This window comes from Typha angustifolia, chromosome 1, assembly GCF_048772165.1.
Source record: "Typha angustifolia cultivar Huaian chromosome 1, ASM4877216v1, whole genome shotgun sequence".
In the NCBI taxonomy this organism is placed as follows: Eukaryota; Viridiplantae; Streptophyta; class Magnoliopsida; order Poales; family Typhaceae; genus Typha; species Typha angustifolia.
This window is the reverse complement of record NC_133239.1, coordinates 11,296,780-11,319,520: the sequence shown is the minus strand read 5'-3', so window position 1 is coordinate 11,319,520 and position 22,741 is coordinate 11,296,780. Positions and strand designations below refer to the sequence as shown.

Sequence of the window (22,741 nt, the reverse complement as noted above, 5' to 3'; positions counted from 1 at the left end):
AGATAAATTTGTTCTCACAAATAGGTAACCGCAGGAAAAGATACTGGAACAAAATATGAGCATACACAAACCGCATTGAGGTGAATTCCTGACAAACGGAGGGCTCAAGTGGCAATATGTCGCATTAAGAACAATAATGTTTTCACATCAATCCACTCTTTTGATCATCAGAGTAATGTAAATTTGCTTGTTGGAAATAACAAATTCAAGATGTTTACATAGTCAATAGTAATAGGAAACCAGTTCCTGATTCAAAATTCATAAACTTCAGTCTCTCTCTAAACTTCAGAAGAAAAAACTTTTCCAAGATAAGAAAACTATGATAAGTTATTTTGTCAAGTATTTAGCAGTAAAACCAGAAAATTAATCAGTCAATTCACCAATAGTAACATCTGAGACAAGTAGTCATTGCGTACAAGTTTTCTTTTTAATTTCTTAATAGTGTTCATATATATATATATATATATATATATTTATATACTTCAGGAAACCCATAAAGCAGCTGAAAATGTTAAGAATTGGGTAGAATGAGTAATCCAAAACCAGGCACTGTGCCTGCAGCCGTTGGCACGGGTGGATATATGCAAAGACAGTGAAAGAATTACATCTTGAAAGAACTATAGATCTATACATTCATGGTATACAGACATACAAGTAAAGAATGTGCATCTTCCTGAGAAACAACAAAATTTACCGTCAGTCTTGCAGCTTTATGCAAGTAAAGATCTTGTATCCTGCATTTCTGCGTCATCTTCATCAGTAGTATTGTGCCAATCAGAGTCTCTTAAAGGAATGAACTTTGCCCGATCAGAGATGGCTCCTCTAAACCCTGTTGTCCTCGAAGAGACCATAGGCATGACAAGTACTGAGGAAGCACTAATTGACTCCTCACCTAGGCCTAATGAGACAGAGCAAGCAGCCTGCAGTAGAAACCAGATTAAATGAAAAGAGAACTTCTAGAGCGCAATCAAAGACATTGCAAAAATTGATCTCCTTCCTAGACAAAGCACCTTTGCCTTCACTAATATAGATTTTGCCTTCCCCTTCAGTGCATGCACAAAGGTGTCCATATCAATTACTTCAGCTTCCTCTTTTTGCATCTTGGAAAGCCTACAAAACAATAAGCTTTCATGTTATTTCTAATTGAAAGTAAGAAATTATACAAGAAAGGGATGTATTCACTAGTAAGCTGATAATCTGATTAATCCACATCTCATTGAGTAACAAAAACTAACCATGATGAAAGACATGAAAGTATAGATATTCAAATAATCACCTATGTATTGAAACAATTTAGGACCATAAAAGACTTATGAAGTACCTGTTTAGATCAGTTGCAAGACCTTGACTTGTGATGGAAGAATCCTTTGTGTCATTTGCTGATAAAAAAATATTCATGAACTGAGCTTGATTTCCAATTATAAGAGCACTAAAAGGAATATTAGCTGTAATACCTTTCGTGTCATCAGGTGCTAACAAGGAGATGCCGATGAATACAAACATCATACCCAATAGGAACATTGTTATTCTTAGTGTGTCAAATACCTGTCAAAGCAATCTAAATTTTTAAATCCCAGAAGGGAAATTAAGGAGAAGATGTGTTAGAGATCTCTATGAATAAATGCTCACTTGATATTCCTGAAAGTACACAAATCCTGTACAAATGGAGAAGAAGGTCCATGCAATCTGAAACATCGGCACAATAAGAATTGCATCAAATAGAGACAACCCCTCATTCAATCTTGTCATCTGCAATATAGAGAAGACTAATCAGACAAGTTGAACTGAAAAGCTTTAGGTAAAACTTAAACAAGAAGTGAATGATCAAATACTATTGTTCTGCGTCACGATATTACCCAAAACCCGGCAGTGCTGAAAAATAGTAAAAGCATCGAATATGTAAACCAGCTATGCAGCTGATAGTTGCTGCCAACTATCAACCTCAGCATGTTAGACCTGAATAGTATTTTTTTTTTAAAAAAAACAGACAAAAATAAATGCATGTCAGAGAAAAGATAAATTAGAAAACAAATTGTTACGTCTATCACGTGTAAAAACTTTAATCCATTATAGCTGATCAACTTACAATGATTTTGCAAACAATACCGAGCAGGATCCAACAGCACCAGAAACGATGGCATAAGAAAATGGCAGTAACGTGTGCCAATAGGCACTAAAATCATGCCCACAAACTGAGAGATTAGCTTCACCTCTCCTGTTAATGCAATTTAATTGTCAGGAAGTTCACCGTTGGTGCAAATAATATACTCTTATAGAGGTGAAACACTCTGAAGGCATGCCACATGTGGAAGCCAACATGAAAGAAAAGTTAAAAAGTATCAGGCCTCCACTGTGTTAGTTGATACATTTAAATATATGAACACTGTCTCACCTGTAGATATACTGATTGAGAGCAACCACTAACACCAAAGACAGGCAATACAGAAGAAAGATCAAATTACTGTATTTCTCGATCAATTGCTCTGGTGTGTAAACTGCAAAAAAGAAGTTGAAGAATTCAGCAACTTTATTCTAGATCCCAGAACTGATCAATCTTCCTTGAAAGGTATGTCTGGTTTAATGGTGTTTTGAGATCTATAATATTGACCACTCCATAAATAAGCACAGATTAAGTTGATACCAGGTGATTGGTGATTCCCGAAAGAAACTAAGAAGATGTTACCGAAAACAATAAAAGCTGTCGCTACAATAACCCTGAAAAGAAAATTAAAATCTCATTGATCAGATTTTAAGTATATGTGCTAACAGATGGTCTATAACAATTGCAAGGAAGAGAGCTTACTTCATGGATACTGTCTTACTTAATACAAAGTAAGCAAATGCAATATTAGATACAAACTGAATCGAGCCCAGAGCTGCAAGAAGTGACTGCAATGGAAGAATAATAAACAGTTTCACAAAAAGAGAACAGAAAACAAGGACCAAGCTCAGTACCTTCCAAGTGAACAGAAATATAGTAGGTAAAGTGAAGTTCAAGAGTACATTCTACTAATACTGTTTTCTTTGGAAATTAAAGCTTCAAAATTATTTACAGTGATTAAGAGAAATTGAAGATTATTTGAACCTTAATAACTTGAGTTGTTCAGATGCACATAGACATCAGAAGTGAACAACAAAAAATTGATAACAACATGCCTAAATACTTAAACATGTCACCAGGCATATCTTACTATCTTGTGATCTACAAGACCATGCAACGAGCTTGTTTGCAAAGTGAATATGTATTAGTGCATTGCATAGTGATACAACTGAGATATTTAAGACAGCATCATCAATTGTCCTTCAATATGTATTAGCGTGTTGCATAGTGATACAATAACCCTGAAGACCAACTCTCTTTCCTTTTAGAAGATATATATTTTCTTTTTGGCATAGTTGTTTTGTAAGCATTCAGTTTAAGTCTAATAAATCAATAAAAAAAATGCATGTTTGATAGACCAAAGTGCAATAATGCATAATGGCTCATGATTACTTCTGATGCTGGAATGAATGATACAGCTTCTAGTCATGTTAAGAAGGTACAATTATCTGCACACTATAAATTAAGAGAAAAATATGTAAGAGAACCTGCGCTGCATAGGCAAAGGAAATGAAGTTAAGGCAGTTGCCCAGAGCAAAAAAGAGTATACCTGCATCAAAGTTTCAGCATTCAAAGTAAATAAATTGCTTTTAACTTTCCAGTAACCATGAGTGGTAATAATGGTATGTTGGATTAAAAGAAATATACCCACTCTCCATGTCTGAAAATGTATAATTGGCTTCAGAGTAATTTTGTCATTGCCTTCATCGCTGCAAAGTATGGAGAGCCTCTCTCGCTACCAAAGAAATTATTATAAATTTAGAACGATAAAAAACATGCCAAAATGGACCAAGGGAAAAGTTGGATAGCATATGCACATATGATGTATATTTACTTTATTACTTCTCAAGTCTTAATTGCAGGGAGGATGCCGATGGATATATCTTTTTTTCTTTCCCTTCTATGGGAAGTCAAGTACATAACAGAGCTAAAGAGAAAGATATACTTGGTTTCTTACGAGTAAAAAATAAGAAGAATGAAGAAGAAAATTAAGCCATTTCTTCTTTAACAGAAAAGGATTTTCTTGCTAATTTACTTTTCATGAAGGTTTTCTAATATCCCTCTTTTCACTTGCTTAGACTTATTAAGCAGATTTACAAAGCACTATATGTATCACGTTTAGAGAATGTGTAACTCATACAATTGGCTTTCTAGCCACGTATGTCAACCAGCTATGTCATGTTTGAAATTTGTGATCCTTTTAGAATTTGGATTAATTTGGAAAGTAATTTGACTTGTTTTGCCCAAAGTCAAGGAAATAATAGCATCAGCCAAGAATTGTCCATAGCTGGCACGACATGTGCAGCGACACTTGCCAACCACACCGCAAGAACAAAGGCAGCCCTTGTCATTGCCCTACTCGCTCCTTAGCGATCATCGTTATGCCCTATCTATGGATAAGATGAGGCAAACAAGTTGTGATATATAGGATCTGCACAGCGGAATTTTTTTACAAGATGATTCACTTGAGTACTTCATCACCTCAACCCTTCACCGCCATTACAACTTCCCAATCCTCTTTGTCATGATCTCCTCCACCTCTCCGCTGGTTAGAAATGCCTGTGACCATCCTCCGCCATTACTAGCCTCTAGAAGCTTCTTTGCAGCAGCGAATTGCTGCCAAGAGGAGAGGAGGGGTGTCATATGACACCCCTTGTGCCACATACTGATACTGCACCGGCAAGACAAGTGTCTACTAGCATGCTTCATGCCATTCGACACGACAATCCTGACAAGCTATGTATAACCTAATGGGAAGTAACTAAGTTTGTTTACAAATAAGCCAATAAAGTTCTAGTTACAACCATGGTTTGAAGTTTAATCCAAAAATGATATGTTTCATTGAGTTTTGGTCCTATCCATTCAAACTATCCCCCCAAAACTAGCATCCAACCGAAAGAAACCTAATAACATTTTTTTGAAGAAAGTTTTGGCTTCAAAGCTGATTTTAACTTCAATCCAATTTGTACCTAATTCAACATCAACCTCATTGCTTAAATATTATTAGGTCTTATGTGATGCATTGAAAAATAAATGAAAAAGACTATTCAATAAAAATAGAAAACCAACAAAACTTAATGTAATGTTTCATTTTCTATACGAGCTGAAACTTGAAACTATGTTATTACAGAAAGGAACCAATACAATTAATTTCATTATTGTTGCTGCTCACACTCAAGTCATCCTCTAGCTTCTAAGGTTATAATACATGGTGGAAAAAAAATGTAACATATTACTTGAGCAAAAGAACTTGTTTCTAAAAATAGAGTGACTGAGAAAAGGAAAATATCAATGTTTTGTTATGAAAATTTTGGAGGAATGAGAGCAATTTTCAAGATCAGTTCATGTTCCCGCCTGGTTAATTTATTTTCCTATAAACCACTTAGCAAGGGAGTGAAACCAGAATACAGAAGGTTGAACTCACCTAGAGCAAAATTGTGTACTACACGTTGTGACAAGTTTATTAGCAAACATGATTTATTATAGTGAACCATGAATGCAGTTTAAATCGTTTAGAAATCCCGACCCAATGAAACAGCAAGGTAATGCATGCATTTTAAGTCATTCAGAGAAAACTTGAGAAGCAGAGTGCAAAAGAAATTTTGTTGATATACCAAATGATGAAATAAGTAAAGCACATAAGAAAAACTTATCATGCAAGAAATTCAAAAAGGAAGTAAAAAATTAAGTACCTGATCATGACCCAATTTTAGAAGGTTAGTCCCAAAATTTATGGCAATACTCCCAACTATGTTGATCAGGGCTCCAATAACCCACTCACCCATGGATCAAAATGACTAAAGATCTCCTCTGGATAGGTTAAGAAATGTTCTTTCTATAAGTTTTTTGTTGCCAACAACTCCATCTTAAGGTGATATTCAGCTGCAAGTTATCTTTCCATCATTGTAGCTGACAAAGCTTCATCAAGAAAATATATGCAATCTACAGTCTATAGCTTGAAAGTTGAAACAACCTGCACAATTCCAAAGAATCAGTGTATCCACAAGTCTTCTACATCTGGAGCATGCCTAGCTGAATCTAATTTAATGAATTTGAGGTCCCATATAAAATCACCATAAAATAGTATGACTTTGCTTAAATTGCACATGAACATAATTTTTATTTGATGAAGGAAAATGAAAAGATGGAACAGAGGTTAGATTGTCCATAATTGTGGGAATAGAAATTTAGATTATGAGAAATTCTGCTAGAATGGATTTTGTAATTTTGTGCTTTCTAATAAGTTATTATGTCAATCTATTTTCTTCTCTATATTTACAATGTCTAACATAATGTGAGCATTCTCAAAGATGTGCATCTTTGCTAGGTACCACAAAGCCAGACAAGTAAAAGGATGTAAATTAAAAACAACGAAGCGTTTGGGTATAATATATTGGTGTTGCAAAATAATGGAGATCTATACAATGAATTATGTGAAACCCCAGTCCAAAGACAAGAGAAACGAGCATCAGTTATGAAGGCCTTCACAAATGGTTAATCACCTAACTTTATTGGAAGCCAAAGGGTGGGAATTTTATTTCAGCTAGTGGTGCTAAGTTAAGAATTTTGGGAGTGGATGAGTCGTAGTACGACATAAATAAAACAATATGACTAAATAGACAACAATTAGGAACTAGCATCACAAACTAGTAGATTACAAGAAAAATGGCATATAGAAGGGAAAAAAGAGAGTATTCAACATGAAGGTTCCCTGAAGACTAAAAGCATTGCAGTGATATGGAATAAGAACTGATGAGAGACTAACTGACAGCCATTGCATGCTAGAGGGATATAGACAAATTGCAAGAAAGATGTCACATGAACTTTCCTCTTCACTTCATATTTTGTTATTCCTTTTTCTTTCGAGTGTTGGAAAGAATCGGCTGCAGAAATTAAACCTAACTACATCATTCCCTTTCTTTCTCAAAACTGATTGCAATCTATCTTCCACTTCTGCCAAAATCTCTGAATCTAAACAACAATGTAGTTGCCCGGATGTGTCTCATTTAATATTAGATGCATAAGAATTTGCTTTGACAATAATTAGAAGAGCAGACACTGATCACGTAAAAGATAAAAGGCGAAACTTTACCCATCTTTACTCTTAAGCAACCAACAAGAAGTAAATCATGGACAGATCTCATGAGATCCTTCGTCGAGATCTCAGAAAACGAACACAGAAGATCGACAAAGCAAAAACAATCACATTATATCACCCAAAAAACGAACCGAGATCCAACTCTGAAATCAAAGGATAAAACAGCATAGCAGAGCATCATGAAACTTAAAAATTAATCGCATAGAGGGAGTTTAGCTACCTTCGAGAGATCCACCCCCGAATCCGCCTTATCGAGGACTCAGAGATAGATCAAAGAACGATTAATAGGAGGAGGAGACGTAGAGGAAACGAAAAAAAGAAACCCTACTTTTTCTTCCTCGCCCAGAAAGGGAAAGGAGAAGGGTGCGAAGGCAGCTGAGGTCGACGACAAGAGATCGGAGACGGAGAGGCAGACGGAGACGGAGACGGAGACGGAGACGGAGACGCGTGCGAGACCGACCAACCTTCAAAATTCGTGGTTATGATGCGAATAACTTTAATTATGCGAGCTAAATATCCGAATCCACCCTCTTCGTTATTCGTTGATGGTTACGTGCTCTCGCTAAAAGTCGTTAAACTATTTATTATCTGTTTAGCTATCAATTATTTTGTCAGTTTAGTTCCATCTTTATGGGCCTTAATTGAATCGTTTGACTATTATTTTAGTGTACAATACGCAACGCATGCCGGTGATGGTAATAAATAATGATAGAAAATATTAGAGTTAAATATATTTTACTGTACAATATGCATATTATGTATATAAGTTAAAAAAAAAATTTAACAGTGTTACTTTAATCATAAGTACATTTAACTTATTAACTTATTTGAGAACTTTTGAAGCACATGGATTAAATAATTTTAAGCAGGATGATAAAATATATTTAACCCAAAATATTATTATTTATAAAATAGAGTTTTTCTTTTAAAGGAACAAAATTATGTTTAGTAGTTAACTCGGTACAAAAGTCTCCATCAGAATAGGAGACCAAAAGTTGAACAAGTTCTAAAGGAAAATTCTCCTCTTAAGAACACCCGAAGCCAATGATTTTTCTTTTTTCTACGAGCCAATCAGCAGTAAGATTACATTGACGAGAAGTAGACATATGAGTAACTTTACAATTGTTGAAATTGTTAGTTCGATTTTTAATGACATGGATGATAGAGAAAATAGACCACAAAAACTATTGACAATCTTTCAAAATATTGATCAAGATAGTTGAGTCAGACTTGAGCCATATATTTGAGTTATCCCTATGAACTATACAGATAAGAGTCTCTTTCATTGCATTTACTTTTACGATAAGTATCGATTTGTAGGATCCATATTTGCACTCTGCAATGAGATGACGATCATCAGTTTATTGGATTATGAAGTCCCCCACCAGCCACAGATCAATTAACAAAAGAACTATTTGAATTCACTTTAATCCACCTAAGGGATGGGGGATCCCATTTAACATATGCGGGTGTTGGGCTAGATTTTATTTTTCAAACATATAGTTGAATATAATATTCATTCGTAAAAGCTATAGTTCAAAACGAAACATTCTGAAGCTTTTTCTTATTAGAAGATGTGAGTTTATTTCTTAACTTTCATATTTGCTATAGTAGAACAACACAACAACACTAAACCTAGGTCTTCTCAGAATTCAGTAACTCGTTACCCACATGCATCTAAAAATCAGTATACTATCTCTCCTCTTAACTGACATAATTTGCTAGATGAGCTTTTAGAGAGTCACAAAGATTTGATGCCACTCTATAATTAAAGAAAAGATGGTTGATAGTGAATTTTTATCGCAATAGAGCACATATGTCAACTAGTATCCGACGTCAATCTTAAAGAGAATAAGTAGGCTTTAGTAGGTAAACGGCTCTAAACCATCTTCCATAGGAAAACTTTGATCTTAGGGAGAAGAGACCAAATCTTATTCCAGCCATCCCAGCATGGAGATATCTCACTAGGAGACTTAAGAAATTAATAAGCCGATTTAGATGAGGCGTATTCGGTAAGAAACTAATAAGTCTTAATCCACATATCATCAAGATTCTGAATGAAAAGATTGATACTAAGGATTGAATCGATGTGTTAAGGACTAAACATGGTCATAACAGTTTCATAGTCCTACTGGCTATTCACAATGAGCTGGGAAACATATGTAATGGAGTGCTTTAATTACAAGTTAATATAGGTCAGCCACCCGTCAAGAGGAACATGACTCAACTAAGAATCCTTCTAAATATTCATGGAAAGGTTATTTCTAATTAGTTTAATAAATACACATTTTAATTCATTTAAGGCAAAAAGAATAAGATGTCAATTAGAATAATAGTGCTTGAATTTCTAGAAACCCAAGGGTGGGGAGTACCATCGCGAGCCGTCAAATTTTTAATCCAAAGGTCATGCCTGCCATTGAGACATGTTGGATGTTCTTAGGCATTAAGGAGACATGAGTATTATACATATCCCTCATAGTTAGACCTCTCTTACTTTTAGGCTTGGTAACATAATCTCAACTAACTAGGTGAAAGCCGATACTTGAATTGTTCATGTCCCAAAGAAATTTTTGAGACAACTTGGAGATACAATCTCATGCACAATAGCATTGGACATTTTAATGATCATAAAATTATTTTTACAGTTAGAGAAATTTATATAAGTAACGATCTCATGCACAATAGCAATATTATTATGTATGTGTCTACCGATTATAAAAATTATTTGCTCAAAACTTATCAACTTAGGTGGGAGAGGCTTTAACTAATTAACCAACAATTTAGTTTAGCTAGGATTCTATAGTTTATATTATAGAGTGAGATAAATCTTACTATAAGAAGAATTATATATTTAGTAACAAATTTTTAGTAGCTGATTAGAATATTTGCTAGTATAAAAATCATATAGTAGCAAAATTTAAATTTGTAGCTACTTTTTTATTTTACTACTACGTTTAGATATAATAGCCTTCATAAGTAAATAAAGTAGTAAAATATAAAGAAATATTGCTATTACATTTGTTTTAGGAATACATTTTTATATTTTTAGTGATGATTTACGCACGATACTATTTATTCTTATATAACAACAATTATATATTTTTAATGATGATTTATAAATACCACTACATCTAAAGTTCACCACGCTAGCCAGGTTATCCTTTTTAGGATAAATAAAAGATAGGTTTGGCTCCAATAGTTTGGCAAAAAGGAAGAGTTTTAAAAATCAATAAAAGAAGCCACTAAATCATCATCAATAATATCTCAATAATGTTTGTAAAATTCAACTTAGAAATCATCGGGGCTAAAAGTTTTACTGGTCAGTATAGACTATAAGACTTTTCTAACCTTCTCAATAGTAAACCGCCTGAGTAGTTCATCATTGCAGGTGGGATGTTAAATTACAAGAATATATCAGTAAACTGATGCTTGAGGGACATCGAAGTCCTTAAGCTACAACTCCTTGTAAAAGCCAACAAAAGCATCATAGATATCAGAGTACGACGAAAGAACCAAATCATCATCCTAATATGGAGTTTTTGACCAAACTATATATACGTCTCAGCAGGAAATATGAAATTTATATCCAAATAGGTCACTTTTGAAGAGTTTTGACCAATCTAGATCTTCCTTCTTCAAATAATAAAGGTTTTAGTAAGAGAGTCGGATATTGGATTCTAACTTTCCAACTCCGCGACCCACCCAAAATATACTAGCTAAACCCGCTTCGGCATCCTCGTGAGCTATAAGCCTACAAGGACTCACCACGTAGCAAAATTTCTCGACGCGTCCTAATCGTGATTCGTGAATCGCAATCTTTCCTATAATCTCTCTGGCCTTTCCCATATCTTTCCCGCCGCCCATTTCAAAGCTCGATTCGTTCATTAATCGAAAGCAAGAGGAGAAGACAACGACGGCGACTTCGCATCTCATCTCCTCCCCCTTCGATGGACTCCGAAGTCGGCGTTGATTCACCTCTTCCCCTCTTCGAGGAGCTCGATGAGAATGGCTTCCCCATTGCTTCCTCCTCCTCGTCCGACGAAGTCGGGGGCGACGATGGCGATGACCATCCAGGTAACACCGCGATCTCCGAATCCTTCGTTGGCACGAGTAGCTTTTCCGCCGATTTTTACCGGAGCGGGACTGATTGGTCCAGCTTGGTGGAGGCGGGGGAGGAGAGGAAGAGGGGCCTCGTCCAGAGAAGCCTATTCCAGATGTGGGGTATCAAGAAGCCCAAGAAAGAGGAGGTGGGATCGGGATCGAGGGCTTCTTCTATGGGGAGAAAGAGACGAAAGACGGCAGTTGGAAGTGCCGCGGATAAGGATCGTGTGGATCAGAAGGTTCTTCCTCGATCGAAAAGGAAAGGGTTTGAGACGAGGTCTGATCGTCCTCGCATTTGCCCCTTTTACAAGAAACTGCCAGGTGATATTGTTGTTTTGATGTATCTTGTTGATTATTTTCTTTTTGGTGGCTCAATCAAAATGAAGTCTATATCTAAAGTTTGCATTGTGGTCCAGTTATGATGATAGATTGACTAGAAATAGCATGCATTAGTGGGGATTACATAGTTATGAGATGGCTGTACTGAAAAGAGATATCAAGTTTCTTTTGTGAATCTACAGTTTTCATGCCTATATACAGGAACTTTTTACTACTTCTGGTTGACTTTATTATCTATTTTTACTACTTCTGGTTGACTTTGTTATCTATAGAATGATAAGGTTGAAAATAGAGAATGTGGATGACTCTATGTTGGATTCGGTCCTATTCTATTATCTAATATGATTGTAGAATACATTAGACATTTCTCCACATTGTGCATCTTTAAGCTTGTTTGCTTTTCTCAGGTTCTGCTCCCTTGCCCAGAATACTCTTTGTTGATTTCTTAAAATAATTTGAAAGAACAGGTTTGCTTGACTCTTGCTGGCATACATCTAACCCATAATATGAATAGAGGCTTGTCTGAGTGCTTGTTGTTATTGACCTATTGTATTCTCTTATAAACAATTGATGTTTGGGATGTGCAAAGTTCTCATTTACTTTCTGATATTTCCTTAATGTCATTTAACTTTGTAGGCACACCTTTTACAGTAGATGCTTTTCGGTATGGACGAATTGAGGGATGCTCAGGATATTTTCTGAGTCACTTTCATTATGACCACTATGGTGGCTTGAGCAAGAGATGGTCCCATGGTCCTATTTATTGCACTGCACTCACAGCTCGCTTGCTGACATTGTGTCTCTCAGTAGATTCACTGTATGCTTCATTTGAGTGTTACTGAAAGAGTTTTGGTTACAGTTTACTAGCGTCTTTCCTATAATAACAGAATATGTGATATTTGAGTGTCCTCTAATCTCAAAATAATTTGGTTCAACCTTTTTGTTTCAGTTACATCTGTCCTCTGGAGCTTGATACTGAATATGAAATCGAGGGAATCAAGGTAACCATGTTGGAAGCCAATCATTGTCCTGGTGCAGCTCTACTCCATTTCCGCTTAACCAATGGGACAACCTATCTTCACACTGGAGATTTTAGGGCATCTAAAGTGATGCACTCCCACCCGCTTCTTCTCAATTACCGCATTAATGTGCTTTATCTGGATACAACATATTTAAACCCCAAGTATAGGTGAACTCATATAATATTTCTTTAATTCTGCAGTGCACCTTTCCTTCCAGGGATTGTTGTGAAAGTTGTCTTTATTCCCAGGTTCCCACCTAAGGAGGATGTTGTGGATTTTGTCGTAAGGACCACTTGTAACTATTTAAAGAAACAGCCGAAAACCCTTGTCATTGTTGGAGCTTATAGTATTGGCAAGGAAAATGTCTTTGTTGCAATTTCTCAATATCTAAAGGTATGTGTTTGCAGACCAGTTATAGTTGGAAATACTCAATAAGTTTAAAATTCCTCTTACTGTTAGGTGCTAAGGTTTATATAAAATATATATGCTAAATGATGGACGTTTTATCTTCCTAAAGTTGTTCGCATCTTTTTTGTGCTTATCAACATATTGGTATATGTTCGAATAAGGACTCCCTGGCAGGTTCACTTTACTTTCCTTTTTCACTTTGATGCACAAGCCTAAGCTTGACTAGGGGTGGAAAAATTAATCTGACCTGATAATCCGACAAAATAATCTGGCTTTTAAATGGATTTGAGTTTAATATAATAGGATTTGGGTCATAAATGGGTTAACCCGTTTAACCCGATTATTAAACGAATTGTATTTTTTGTTTGTTATCTCAACCAATTAATCTGTTTATGGCGCGATCCGCCAACATGTTTATGACCCAATAACTTGTTTATGAACCGACCAACCCATTTATGACCTGATTAACTCATTTATAACACACAAAAATTTGTTTATAAATTGAATAAATCCATTTACAATTCGAATAAATTCGTTTATGATCTGAATAACTAATAAAAATTTGAATAACATATAAAAATTCGAATAACATATAAAAATTCGAATAACATGTACCACCCGATAATTCGTTTATGATCTGTGTAACCCATTTAATAAACGAGTCATGTTTAGAAATTTCGACCCATTTAATAAACGGGTCGTGTCGTGTTTCCATTATTATGGCCTAATCCGAACATGGCTAACCCTTCTTGATTGCCACCCCTAAGCTTGACTGGTTAGTGAACAAGACCATTAGCATGATTGAAATTTGCTTAACTAGATAATTTTCTATTAGGTCCTTTTTCCAATGTTTTATTTTTTGCATAATACTACTCAACATGTGTTATTTTTCATATAAATCCAATTTGACTTTGCATTCATGTTTCTCGTATTAAGGAGTTATCTTTACATAGAAAATTTTATGTAACCTTTGAAGTTTTAGAGGGTTACATATGCTGAGTTTAAGCTGCTGCTGATGTTACATTTTCAAATATTATAAAATACTTGAAGGAGATATATTACTTTTCATTTTATAGGGGAGTAAATGCTGAAAAATAGAACTATAACAGAAATATGCATGATATGTAGCAAATAGTATGTAATAAGATTATGTAGAAATTAAGATGTACAAAAGGAAGAAAAGAACATTTGATATGATAAATGGAATTAAGAAGCCGTGTTTGCATTCAGCTCTATCACATTATGCCTCTCATCTACTATTATCACTATGTTCTCAGTTATCATAACTTCTAAGTGTGAAAAAGACGTGAGAAAATTTGAAGATCGGTATACATGATATTATACTCGAATTAAGAAGCTCTATTGTAGTTCTATCACATTGTTTCTCATACATGATCATTGCTTCTTTTTGTTGAATGATGTTACAATCGCTCTCGAGAAAGATGATTTCAATTCGAGTTATAGTGCTGGACAGAAATTATCACAAAACTTTCGAAGACAATAGGGATTGATCTAACCGTTGAAATAATATGAGATTTAGATATGTTGTTCCTCTAGAAGTTAGAAATCCAACGCCACCAAAATCTTTTCAATTAGGTAAGTAGATCAAAAGAAATGGTAGAAATACTAATCAAATGTCAGGGGTGGTAGAATGGACGTGGAAGATGAAAATTGGTGATGTGGGTAGGGTTATGGAAGTGGAAGTTGGCTATTATGGATGTGTTAGTACTTTGAACAAGTTGAAGGGGAAGAAGGGGGCTTCCAAGTGGACTTGGTCACTGGAGTGAGGTGGGAGAAACGACGGAGGTATAACCTCGGCCATTGGTTGAATCTTAGAGCGGGTACCGAGGGGGAGACAGGAGGAGGGAGAAGCTTGGCTCAAGCCTAGATATAAAACAAATATCAAATGTTCAATAATACCAAAGTGATTCCGATTCAACATATATAGGGGCTAGCCATACATCCACATCCTTATTCTTCAAAAATAAAAAATGATCTAATTCGAGGCAAGTTGGTCAAGTCTAATCCGTATTATAATCCGGATAGCAACAACTTATCATGTTTTCCTCACCTTGTTCTCAAGATGCAAAGTGGGAAAAAATCGGTCCATTAAGTTATTTATCTCCCACTTTGCCTCATCCGTGGGTTGCCCTAGCCACTCCACCAAAACCTCTGTCTCCAAGTGCCCATCATGTTGTCGTCGTTGCTTGGCTAGGATTCATACTAAGCTTGTACGTCTTATGCTTCTCAATAGGCTTTGGTAAGTTAGTTCCAATGGCTAGATCGGGTCCGATCCTAGCTTTCAGAACTTAGACATGGAAGATTGGATGTACCTATGCCTTTTCAGGCAGCTCCAAGTGATAGGCTGCGGGTCTAATATGCTTAAACACCTTGTATGGGCTGAGGAATCGATAGGACAACTTCTGGTTTTGTACATGCCGCAATGCCACTTGACGATATGGCTACGCTTTCACAAAGACCCAATCAATCACTACAAACTTACGCTTGTAATGTCCATGGTCATAGACATGTTTCATCCGACTTTGAGCTGTAGTGATGTGCTCATGAAGTAGTCTCAATGTCTTATCCCGATCTATTAGCTCCAAGTTTGCCTCCGACTTATCTGCGGCTGCTAACCTATCGTATGTCTATAACACAGGGATCGTTTGTCCATATACCGTCTCAAATTGAGTCATCTAAATATTGTGGTGGTAGATGGTATTATAGGACCACTCCGCCGAAGGCAAACACCACAACCACCTTTTCGATCGGTCCGCCACGGAGCGTCTTAAATATTGCTCAATGCTTTGGCTGACTACCTCGATTTGGCCATCTATTTGTGAATGATAGGTCGAACTGAGTATCAACAGTGTTCCCTGCAATCTGAAGAACTTCACCCAGAAGTCACTGATAAAAATACGGTCATTATCGAAGATGATCGGCCTTGGCATCCCATGGAGCTTTAGTACATTTTTCGCAAAAATTTTAGCAACTGTCGTTGCTGAAAAAAAGATGTGCTAGAGTCAAAAAGTGAGCAAACTTGCTTATCCTGTCGCACAACTAGCAAAATCATTGAATATCCTCGGACCTCAGGTAGCCCCTCTATTAAATCCATCTATATGTCTTTCCAGATTTGCTCTAGAATTGGCAATGATTAGAGTTGCCCAGCTGGCTTAAGAGACTCCATCTTCGCTTGTTGACAGATTTGACACTTCTTGACGTAATGTTTACATTCGCATTTGTTCCTATATAGGTACAACTTTGAGAAAGTTGCTTATAGGTCCTCTACACCTATTTGTGGCTTGCTGTTGGAGTGTCACATGGAAGTACTCCAACAGTCGGTGGTGCGCCTCCAAGTCTGTGGGCACGCTGATGTGCCCACAATAAAAAATTAGCCCATCGTGCGCCTCAAGCTCCGGATGTCACGTTAGGTCAGCTATGATCTATTGTAACAGCTCAAAATAAAACTGGCCAGCTATACTTGCATGCCTCATGCCCTGTAAGAAGGGGAAGGTAGGAGCGGAGAAGGCCGCAAGTTTGGCTGGCGCCGGGTTGCGCGATAAAGCATCGGTAGCCAGATTTTTTGTTCCTTTCTTGTACACCATTTTGTAGTCATATCCTATCAATTTGAATGCTATCTCTGTTGTGTGAGAGTGTATACGTGCTGCTCCAAAAAGTACGGAAGACTCTGCTGGCCCGCATGGATCACAAAGTGTTTTTCAGTGAGGTAAGGACGCCACTTGGTGATAGTGTGAAGTATCGCCAACATCTCCTGCTCATAGGTGGACAACTGTCTCGATTTCTTGGATAAGGCTTTGCGCAAATATACCACTAGTCTTTCTTTTTGTATCAGCATCGCTCCTGTACCAGCCCTGATGCATCACACTTGATGAGGAATCGCCTGAAAAAGTCCGACAAGGCGAGAACAAGGACCGCGGTTATGGCTAATTTGAGCTTCTCAAAAGCCGTTTTAGCCTTTTCTCATCACAAAAAATCATCCTTCCTAATAGAGCAGTCGGCTATCTTTCCGTATCCAGCAACAAAGCAATGATAGTATCTTGTCAAACTGAGAAAACCCTACAATTCATGGGCGTTTTTGGCTTCCGCCACTCCACCATGCAATGTATCATCTCAGCGTCGGCGGCCACACCACCTATTGAAATCATGTCCCAAATACTCTATCTATTGCTCTTCTCATAAACACTTTGATTTTTTGACTTTGAGTTCATATTTTTTTAGCAAACTCAGCACCTTTCTCAAGTGCTGCAAGTGATCATCTCAAGATTTGCTATAGAGAAGAATATCATTAAAAAACACAAACACATACTGACGAAGCAAGGGATGAAAGATATCGTTCATCAAGCCTTAGAAAGTCGTTGGTACATTCGTTAGGCCAAACGGCATAACCTGGAACTCAGTGGTCATCATGAGTCCAAAATGCCATTTTGTGAACATCATCGGGGTACACTAGGATCTGGTGGCATCCGGCCCTTGAATCCAATTTGCTGAAGAAGGAGGTGCCTACCAACTCGTCTAATACCTCAATGATCGAAATAGGGTTCTGGTTCTTAATAGTGATGGAGTTCAGTGCCCGGTAGTCTACATAGAACTGCCAACTCCCGTCCTTCCTCATCAGTAGCACGGGTGAAGAATATTCACTCCGACTGGGTTGTATGATCCGCTGGTCCAGCATCTCGGTCACCAGTTTAGAGATCTCTTCCCTTTGAATGTGAGGGTAGTGATAATGCCTCACGTTCACTGGCTTAGCGCCTGGCATGATCTCTAGGTGATGGTCTGCCTCATGCGTTGGTGGCAACCCTTTCAGCTCCTCAAAGAGGACTAAAAGCTCTTGTAAAACAAGCCAAATCATCAGGTATACTTGACTCATGTGTCTCCTCAAGCTCAGTGTGAGCTAGTTGCATTGTAAGTTGAGTCCACAGTGCTGGACAAGCTAAGTAGCGGCTGCAAGGTAACTCCGTGGTGCGGCCGAATGCCATCAAGTCGCACCCTTCTGCTGTTGTGCCTAAAGGTGAGGCGTATCTCCCCAGCGATGGAGGTGTAACATCAGCTCTAAGTTGAATCTCAAAGTGGTGCCGAGGGGGAGATAGGAGGAAGGAGAAGGTTGGCTTAAGCTTAAATGCAAAATAAATACCAAATGTTCAATAATATCAAAATAGCTATCATTGGACATACTAGAGGTTAATTATATGTCCAAAAATAACAAATAACCCTAATACGAAATAATCCAGTCTTACAAAGTTGTTCGAATGGCCAAAATAGTGCCTCCGTATATGCGAATGCAATGTAGGCATTCGAACGCCACGTTCAAATACCAGGAAGTTCGAGGCGGGTTGGTCAGGTCTAATCCGTATCATAATTATGAACCGTAACAAATGAGTTTGCAACAAAATGTGAATTTTTGTTATACATTGGAAACAACTCAAACAAAATGGCCCAACATGGTCGGCATCCATTTGATTCCCTCCTCATCGAAACAAAAGTTTAAAGTAATAATGCATAAATAATAATAAAGCCAAATAAGGATTTCTCCATACAGACAAAATTAGGGTGTTAGTTATAGGGAAGTAGAAAGATGTAATTGATAACTCACCAATTACTTAAAAGTGTGAACTGCTAGAAAACAGTAGTTTTCGTATTCTAACAGTAATTCATCTCTTCTCTTCAGCAGGTAACTGCTGTATCCTTGATAGCATTGTACCAGACACACTTGGCATAGGCCGGGTGTCTAGTGAACAGCATTAGCATGTGCACATGTTGGTGCCTAGGCCACATACCGGGATGTCCTCCTCTAGTCACATAATAAACATAAAGCGGTGTGAAAAGATGCTCCTATATGTTTTTGGTAATCTTGCAAGAATGTAGATGCAAATAGTCAGAAGATACAAAACTCTGACATTTAACTGATTTATAAACGCTATTACTTGGTTCTTGAAAATTTAAAGCTAAGATTTATTCTAACTTTGCAGTTGGTAGGTTGGTTGGAGTTGCTTTGCTACAAACACAATTATTCTCGTAGTTCATTGTGAGAGTTCTATACATATGGAGTCTAGCATTTTCAGTTCTCAAAGTAAAGTTCTTATATGTGTAGATCCCTATATACATAAATGCATCAAGGAGACGAATTCTTCAGTCCTTTGGCTGGCCTGAATTGTCTGGAAGGCTTTGTTCATGTGGCCAGAGTTCTCCGCTCCATGTCCTACCTCTTTCATTCTTGCGGCATGAGGTCTGGTGTTAAATTTCCTTGCATTAGCTAATGGAGTTTATCAAGTCAGTAGGGCCTTCTTGTCAATCTATAACGGTTGTATTTTTAGAATCTGAAGGAGTACTTAGGGACTTTTAACCAAAGATTCACAGCCGTCCTTGCTTTCCGGCCCACAGGTGAATTATTAATCTTGCTCCTGGAAATCAAGTTTTGTGTTGCATATTTTCTTGTACCTTTTCATTGCCTCTCTAGGTTGGACATACTCTGGGACTACTGGAAACCAGCTTGAGCTAATCAAACCAAGTTCTAAAGACAACATAACCATCTATGGTACGTTGTATGACTTGAACTTGTCTAAATACTATTTTGCTTCACTTAAATGTATTTATTCTTTTCAAGAGTACATTTCTATTTTCCACAAGCATCAGACAAATATTTTGATGGAGGGCCAAAAGAAAAGGCCTCTCTTTCTATGCAATTGATTGTGATCATGAGAACTGGTAAGATGAAAGGGAGTAGTAGGCAAATTATATCTTAGCTACAGAACTTTTAGTTAAAAATTCGAGTCTTTGTTTCTTCATTGGGTTCTTCATTTTAGCTATTGCTTTTTGCAGGTGTTCCTTACAGCGAACACTCGAGTTTTACAGAGCTAAAAGATTTTGTGAAGGTACCAATTTAAGCTTCGTGACAGAAATTTTGGTTTCAGCTCTATATTCTGCCATTTTGATCCCCATTCTTTTGACTAGTTTCTGAGACCTGATAAGATAATCCCAACTGTTAATGTTGGCAATGCTGCAAATCGTGATAAAATGCAAGCATATTTTAGTGAGTGGCTGAAGATTTCAGGCACAAGTAAAAGTTGAAAGTGCCTTCAGTGTGTAGCTGTTTTTGACAAGTGGAAGAACTTTGTTGCCATCTTATACTAAAGATCACACTGGCCAAGTACCTTCCAGTAAGTTTAGTGAAATATATAAGCTGCTTGCCAATGGGTCTGCTGCAACAGCTAGTTTGTTCTGCACAGCAATAATTAACACATTTTTGAATGATGAAATCTACTGTCTAACAGAAATGAATTCTTCATTGTATCAGATTAATCTTTGGATTTGTTATTTGTATTTCTCATTGGTATTTCCTTCCTGGAAATTGTATTGTTATTATCACATTGTAGTTCAGTTTTGAATTTGTAATTGTATATCTACAGAAGATGCTTTCTTCATTTACATCAATTTGTCAGTTGAATTTCTTGTTTGTATTTCCAATATTTACCTCCTTAATGGAGATTCCAATGTTTCAACTACATTCTATTTGGTGAATTCAATTGCTGATTAGTAATTACATTCCTCCTAAAGAAATCGTAAAAAATGCCCAATTTAAAATACCTAGAATATCTAATTATTTTTTATATACTGTTTCCTTCCTAGATATTAATTTTCTTCTGATTTGGTTGATCTAGAAAACAAGAGCATTGAAGGTGTTCTTTGACAAAATAAAGGTATATCAGGAAGCCTCTTCACAAAAATGTTATCGTCTGTCATTTACTTGGACTATTTTTCTCATATATTGGACGAAAATTCCCTTAGGAAAGGATGATAATTGATTGAATACTAGAAAAATTGATTTGGGAATATGATAAAGGAGGACAATATATATATATAGGATAAAGGAGGAAGAGCCCAAATAACTGTAAGGTTTCTTTACAAATAACTACATATGTTTTAGATTTATTCTGCAAACTGTCCTCTTTTTGTATGCTTGCAAATTGACTTCCCTTTTATAGGTATATAATTGCCTTCTCACAAACTTGACTTTCTGCTTACATTGCCTCTGACTTCCTTTATCTCCCATGAAAAAAAAAATATTCTCACATATCTACAGTAATATTGACTGTTAATATCGACAAAAAGTTAGTAGCCTACTACAGTTGCCTTTTACTTCCTTTCAGTTTTGGTGAATTTCTAACTAGGAGAGAGGGATGTAGATCTACTCATCCATATGTTCTGTTCTTCTCTTCTATGTTGAACTGTTACACGAACACATAGAAGAAGCCCTTCTTATATGTCTCATCATTTACTGCAGCCACTACAATTTCATCTCCCTTGGAGACAGAATTTAGGAGTATGAGTAATGGGCAACCATATTTGGTTTTAAATTTTTAATTACTGAAGAACATCTGTTTCTTTCTCCCTTAAACAAGATTAAATACAGTTGCCAGTAGCTACGTTCATTCTTCTAGTGGTAAATGCTCATAGAAGATTGTTATTATAAGATAATTCAGAAAATCCAAAATCTCCAATTATAGTTTTTCTGGTAGTATGGATCTTGAATTGTTCTGTGAAGTAGTTTTTCTTTGGATGAGTGAAATTGTGAATTATCAAAATTTAAGATCTGTGGTAAAAGGTCCCTCTGCAGCTTCTTATGCACATCTGGGCATGGTATGAATGTAGACTTATTTTCTTCTGCAAATAAGATTGAAACCAACTTCACTTTAAATCAATCTTTCCCATTTCATATAAAGATAGATCCACATGGAATATTTACTAGGATATTTGATCGAAAAGTTTTCTCCATCCACTCGGATGGGATTTTGGATTTTCTCCATTCTTCTCAGGGTAGTTTTATATAATTAGTGATGCACCTGCTGTTTGATAGATCCTTTGATTTTATTTCATTATTATCTACAAAGGTTAGTTTAATGACACCAATTTCTCTCCGCTTCAGACTATTTCCAAGATAATGTCACATTAATGGTTCCGGACGTGCTTTCTCATAAAAAAATACTATTAATTCACAACTCAAAATAAGAACAGAATCTCACATGACTTTGTCAAATGAAACTATTTTATGTTATTTCTATTACTAAGTGTTTTATACCAACTTATCATCTTTGTTTAAAGAAAATCGAATAATTTAATTAACTCGTTGCAACTTAGAGATGAGAACTTTTCTCTCAGAACTCTGGTATTCTGGTATCATTTATTTGAATGTTCTATAGCGATCTTATCTTTCTTTGAGTTTATATACCCTATTTAAGCAACTTCAGGAGTCAAATACTCTCTTGAGAGGATCTTTTGCTGAGTTGAGATACCCTAAATAAAGCAGCCCTCAGAAGTCAAATACTCTCTAATAAGAGGATGCTGTAGAAAGAGGCCTAGGATCAAATTTTCTGTCAAATTTTATTGCAAACTTTCAAAATTTATGCACATGGAAAGTCTAAAATGAAAGTCGTTTATCTTCATTTGTGCAGTGACATTATGGCTTTAGCAGAGGATATCTATGCTCACATTCAGCTTGAGCAGATGACTGTGGAGCATATAAGTCTAAATTTTTTTCTTATTCAGAGTTCAGCTTAAAGATTGGTTAGCCCACCAGCAGTTTTAACATTAACATTACGTATGATGTTATTTCTGTATGGTAAATTGCTTATAATGCTGGAGTTTTCGAGAGCAACT

At 36.4% G+C, this 22,741-nt stretch overlaps 2 protein-coding genes across 6 annotated transcripts; one reads left to right on the top strand and one right to left on the bottom strand.

Annotated features, from left to right (window-relative positions):
- Positions 1-509: 509 nt before the first annotated feature.
- LOC140776326 (probable magnesium transporter NIPA8) lies at positions 510-7,692 on the bottom strand. Of its 2 annotated transcripts, none has more exons than XM_073120022.1 (14): positions 7,420-7,692; positions 5,794-6,074; positions 3,749-3,836; positions 3,589-3,650; positions 2,804-2,889; positions 2,642-2,715; positions 2,393-2,495; positions 2,087-2,215; positions 1,857-1,956; positions 1,630-1,749; positions 1,455-1,545; positions 1,322-1,379; positions 1,011-1,110; positions 510-920 (listed from the first exon to the last, which is right to left on the bottom strand). In XM_073120022.1, exons 2-14 carry the CDS (start codon positions 5,884-5,886, stop codon positions 711-713), a joined length of 1,314 nt encoding a protein of 437 aa, XP_072976123.1. In that variant the 5' UTR covers positions 5,887-6,074; positions 7,420-7,692; the 3' UTR covers positions 510-710. The 2 variants fall into 2 exon arrangements, with proteins under 2 accessions (XP_072976123.1, XP_072976206.1); XM_073120105.1 differs by having other exon boundaries at positions 7,528-7,687.
- A 3,256-nt stretch (positions 7,693-10,948) lies between these two features.
- LOC140766783 (DNA cross-link repair protein SNM1) lies at positions 10,949-20,518 on the top strand. 4 transcript variants are annotated; one of them, XM_073106452.1, is made up of 10 exons: positions 11,135-11,273; positions 11,356-11,621; positions 12,276-12,456; positions 12,589-12,828; positions 12,910-13,054; positions 19,179-19,313; positions 19,402-19,468; positions 19,545-19,622; positions 19,907-19,959; positions 20,039-20,518. In XM_073106452.1, the coding sequence occupies exons 2-10, from the start codon at positions 11,414-11,416 to the stop codon at positions 20,153-20,155; spliced, it is 1,224 nt and encodes a 407-aa protein (XP_072962553.1). In that variant the 5' UTR covers positions 11,135-11,273; positions 11,356-11,413; the 3' UTR covers positions 20,156-20,518. The 4 variants fall into 4 exon arrangements, 3 of the variants coding, with proteins under 3 accessions (XP_072962539.1, XP_072962531.1, XP_072962553.1); XM_073106438.1 differs by having other exon boundaries at positions 10,960-11,621; positions 19,411-19,468; XM_073106430.1 differs by having other exon boundaries at positions 10,967-11,621.
- Positions 20,519-22,741: the final 2,223 nt, after the last annotated feature.

What these genes read in the sequence shown, in the direction of transcription:
- LOC140776326 (XM_073120022.1), bottom strand. Translation starts at nt 5,886, where the DNA reads ATGGGTGAGTGGGTTATTGGAGCCCTGATCAACATAGTTGGGAGTATT. An exon ending in TGTACTTTCAGGAATATCAA is followed by an intron (nt 1,546 to 1,629) that starts GTGAGCATTTAT and finishes TTGCTTTGACAG; the next exon opens with GTATTTGACACACTAAGAAT. An exon ending in AGCACCTGATGACACGAAAG is followed by an intron (nt 1,380 to 1,454) that starts GTATTACAGCTA and finishes TTTTTTTATCAG; the next exon opens with CAAATGACACAAAGGATTCT.
- LOC140766783 (XM_073106430.1), top strand. Translation starts at nt 11,147, where the DNA reads ATGGACTCCGAAGTCGGCGTTGATTCACCTCTTCCCCTCTTCGAGGAG. An exon ending in TATTTAAACCCCAAGTATAG is followed by an intron (nt 12,829 to 12,909) that starts GTGAACTCATAT and finishes CTTTATTCCCAG; the next exon opens with GTTCCCACCTAAGGAGGATG. An exon ending in AGACAACATAACCATCTATG is followed by an intron (nt 19,623 to 19,906) that starts GTACGTTGTATG and finishes TGCTTTTTGCAG; the next exon opens with GTGTTCCTTACAGCGAACAC.